Below are 4,135 nucleotides of genomic sequence, written 5' to 3' on the forward strand. Positions count from 1 at the left end.
CCTGCTGTATCTTAAATAGTGATTACTTATATAAAATCATCAGAATGGTGCCACGGTATAAAGACCTTCATATGTCGCCTTAGCAATAAATTAGCTTTTCAGGCTTTCCTGTCACTTTGAATGACACCATTTAAAGTTGTAGCAGGTACGTAAAAACCAAGAGGAGAAAAACTCAGTTTTTTAAAGTCCTCCTCAAGGTCACTCGGTGGACATCCATTGTACTTCCATCGACACCGATTTACCAGCTGTTTGCAAAAGAATTAGGGCAGCCGGTCCAAATTCTCACACACCACAGTCAGTGTGAACTATCACCGACTGCAGCTACAGCCAGAGGGGTGACTTCATCCCACACAGACCCTCCCGTGCTGACCTGAAATGAGCTACCCAGAAACCGGTAACAGCCTCGCGTGGCAGCACAGAGTGCAGCCCCCACGGTGCGACCGGCGCCCAAACCTGCCTGGCCGTGGCTAGACCACCCACTTTATTCACCATTTACCCCCGGTCAGCAAACGAGGGTCTTACTCTGTTGTGTCTCGAGCTGGGAGAACATCCAGCAGTCACCAGCAGGAAGCAAGCTGTCTGGGTTTCCCCTGCGGTGCTGACTACCCGAGGCTGCAGAGAAAAGTCTTCCAGAGGTACAGCAGGATCCAGAAGGGATTAACACCCCTTCTTCCTCCCTCCCCTCACTGCTTATTCACTGCTAATTCTATTTGTCCATTTCCCAAAACAAGGACATTTCAGCTCAAACCGGGACACCTCCCAATACGTACAAGCAGCATCAAAGCGACTGTGTAACTCAGTGCGAATTCCGTAGCACTCAAAGCACACCAGCAAACTGGTGAAACTAGGGCAACGACTTCACATCCAGTACTGACACAGCAGCCTGGAGCAGCCAAGGGCGTACTGCGTCTAGATGTAAACCAGATAAAACACCCCAACACGCTGCAGTGATGCTGCTAAGTATAACCATTACTGGATTTGAAGCACTCAGAGGTAATTTTAAAAGAGAAACCAACACACCCAAAACCCCTCGCACAACCCCCTCTCCCCACCAAATAAGAGGAGAGAAATTAAGATCACGTTCCTCGTGCCAACTGCTCTTCATGGTTAAATGATTTAAAAACTTCACAGAACACTGGCAGTTTTTTCCCAGTGAATAATGCAGAAAACACATTAGGCTTACAGTACCTAGAGGAAATGCATATTTTATCCCAGAATACTTGAAGAGAGAATTGTACCGGCAATTTACTACTTTGAAATGAAATGACTTTCATCACGCATTAAACATAACTCCCAATATTCTAGCACCCCACCCCAGAGCAGCCGGTTAGTGCAGACAAAGGTGCTGGTTTGGTTGGTCTCGCCGGCTTCCCCTCAGCCCCACAGAGCTGGAGTTCTCGGCACCGGCTCGGAAATGCTGGAGGAAGAAAACATACAACTGCGGGAGTTCGGTGACTAACAGTGAAATGCGCTGCTTAGGGCAAAGGGGGAACGACAAACGCTCTGTTTATTTTTCAGGGCCACTGCTATTCCTTCTCCAGCAAGAGGCTTACGGTATATTTGAAAAATATTTATTTTGGGGAAGCATTACTGGGACCACTCTGAAAAGCCCCCAGCAAATAAAGGATTTGCTGTATTAGAGACCATAATTAACATACATGTTTGTATGGCTTTCGATACTGGAATTCAATTTGTTTCTGCTGGCAAGGGATTTGGGCAGTCGACGAAGCTGGGTTTAAGATTTCCCTCCTCAGCAAAGCGGTTCTTCAGGAGCCAGTCACCTGGAACCCCAGGACTACCTCCCCAGACCTTCACACTTACTTCAGCAGCCAGTCAATGATCTTCTTCTTTGTCCTGAGGTGTGGCAGAGTGTACTTCTCCTCCCCATCCTTAAAATACTTCAGAGTAGGAAACCCTGAGATGTGGTATCTTTCTGCCAGCGCCTTGTTGACGGTAGCATCGACTGCTGCAAGGACACCTGGACTCTGAAACAGAGACCACTGGCTGTAAACCCCAGCAACACACACACGGCCCGCTGGCGGGGAGCAGCGGACTCGGGGGCAATCGCTCACGGTCTCGGTGCCTTTGCTTTCTCAGACTCACAAAGAGACAAAGGACTGATGCAAAACGGGGAAGGAACATCGTACGGACTGAACGTTAGCAGAGCATTACCTGCTCTCCTCCCATTTCTGACAGGATTCCCTCTACAGAACCCGCTCTGTAACGCTTGAGAGCTGTTCCCAGGAGGGGCATTTCCTCCCAGAAGAACAAGTGTTGTTAAAGACAAGTTGACCTCAAGGCCAATTCCCCTTTCCCTAGCTTGCTCTCTTTTGATCTGCCTTTGGAGTCACAGGAGAACAGACACTTGTAGAGCGTGATTCATCTGCTCCTTGTTTTTCTCATCTCCTCCTCCTCCAACAAACACAAAGGGACTCGAGATGTCTCCACCGAAGATGCTTAAAGCATGGAGGAGACTAACTGTACTTCTCATCTTGCGGGGGTAAGTACGCAGCGGGAGACTGAATCAATAGCGCTAATACCTCTCTTGCTGGAGCCCTCTTCTCCAGCCAAGCTGACGGAGCACTTAAGATGAAGCTAATGGAGCGATGCCGCCGTAACAGAAGAAGGATCAACCCCCATCGTGTTTTTACAAACGTAAGTCATAAGTAAAAGCCCGTGTTTCTTCACATTCGGTGCTTTTAAAGCACCAAAAAACTTTTAAAGCACGGAAAAAAAATTTCTATTTTGGATTCGATCATGTTATGTACAAGGCCTACAGCAGAATATATAAACATTGTTCGATTTTGTTTTCGCTCAAGACAGAATGTTCTTTCTAAGGCTTTGGCAGGGCTCATGCATTAGCGATGAGACTCTGCTCTGGAAGCACATTTTGAAAGGTCCTGTGGGAGGATGAGAACTGCTGAATTTGTTGTACGGAGAAAAGCCACTCTTATTACTCCAGTTATTTATTACTGATTATTTGAAGGATATAATAAAGGAAATTAGCTTACATCACTGGCTACATGGAGAAACTCTGCAGCCTTCTCATATTCCGGCTTCATTTTCTTACAGTGACCACACCCTGCCAAAAAAAAATAAAAATCCCATTAAGCTGCACACGCCGTTATTCACTGACCTGCCCAGCTATTATCAAAACCCGAAATCATGTGCTGGAGGTTTACTAGAATTTAGCATGCATTTCAATTAACCTATCTGTAAAGCCTTAGGATGATTTAGGATCTCTTCCAAAGCGGTCACCACGGCTTAAACACAGAATTTCACCTATTAAAAAATTATAATGAACCCCTCGAATTCACACCCAGCTCTCTGTCCTCCCAGAAAGGACTAGAAACACCGCCCCTGTCAGGCCCATCGCTTCCAGCCTGCTCTTGGGCGAGGCACAACCTCACCCATCCCGGTTTCCGAATCTTTATCTGCTTTAAAAAGGGACAACACAGACCCTCGTGTGACTTTCTGACTTTAAGCTGAGACTTACACCAGCACAGCTTAATTGAGTAACGTAACTGGAATTAAACTGCGCCGACAATAAGCCCCGCTTTATAGCGGTGCAGCATGTCCCTCCAGCAAGGATTTGCACTGATTTAATCACATCAGTGTAATTACACCACCACATGTGTTCTCCACGTAAGCAGGGCCTGTAAAACGGAGATAGTGCCGCTCTCGCGCCGGCGCAAAGTTCTCCAGAGATCGGCCACCGCTTCACCGCTAAGTGCTGACATTACAATAAAGAAAAATGAATGCACGAGCGAGAAAAGCAGATTTAAAATAAATTATTTGGGTGTAAATTAAACCGCTTTCAGCTGGTGCAGTTGCTTCGGGGCAAGCTGAACTTTCAGCACCAGGTGAGGTTCCCGCCCTGACGTCGAGGTACGATAGCGAGTCTCCGGGACAGCCCCCCCCTCCCCTCTGCGCAGCCCCCCAGGACTGGACTGGCACAACCGCAGCCCGCGCCGGGTCAGAGCCCCGGGACGGAGAGGCAGAGATGGACGCCCAGGCACAGCTCCTGTGCGCGGAGCGGAGACACACGGCACGACCTGGAGACGCTGCCCTCCCCTGCCCCAGCGCAACGGAATCTCAACGCGAGCCCTCGCTGTGCTTTGCCCTCCTGCTGCAC

General features: G+C 48.4%; 1 protein-coding gene across 1 annotated transcript in view; it reads right to left on the reverse strand.

Annotated features, from left to right (window-relative positions):
* The window catches only part of PDIA5 (protein disulfide isomerase family A, member 5), a gene marked incomplete at its 5' end in the record, with an annotated part of 66,892 nt that overhangs the window by 27,958 nt on the left and 34,799 nt on the right, over nucleotides 1–4,135 (reverse strand). Inside the window, 2 exons of the mRNA XM_010131220.1 lie at nucleotides 1,822–1,985; nucleotides 3,012–3,082. Of these exons, the coding sequence (XP_010129522.1) occupies nucleotides 1,822–1,985; nucleotides 3,012–3,082 (235 nt within the window). The remainder of the gene's footprint in view (nucleotides 1–1,821; nucleotides 1,986–3,011; nucleotides 3,083–4,135) is intronic.

The sequence above is a fragment of the Buceros rhinoceros genome, unplaced genomic scaffold (genome assembly GCF_000710305.1).
Source record: "Buceros rhinoceros silvestris isolate BGI_N320 unplaced genomic scaffold, ASM71030v1 scaffold790, whole genome shotgun sequence".
In the NCBI taxonomy this organism is placed as follows: domain Eukaryota; kingdom Metazoa; phylum Chordata; class Aves; order Bucerotiformes; family Bucerotidae; genus Buceros; species Buceros rhinoceros.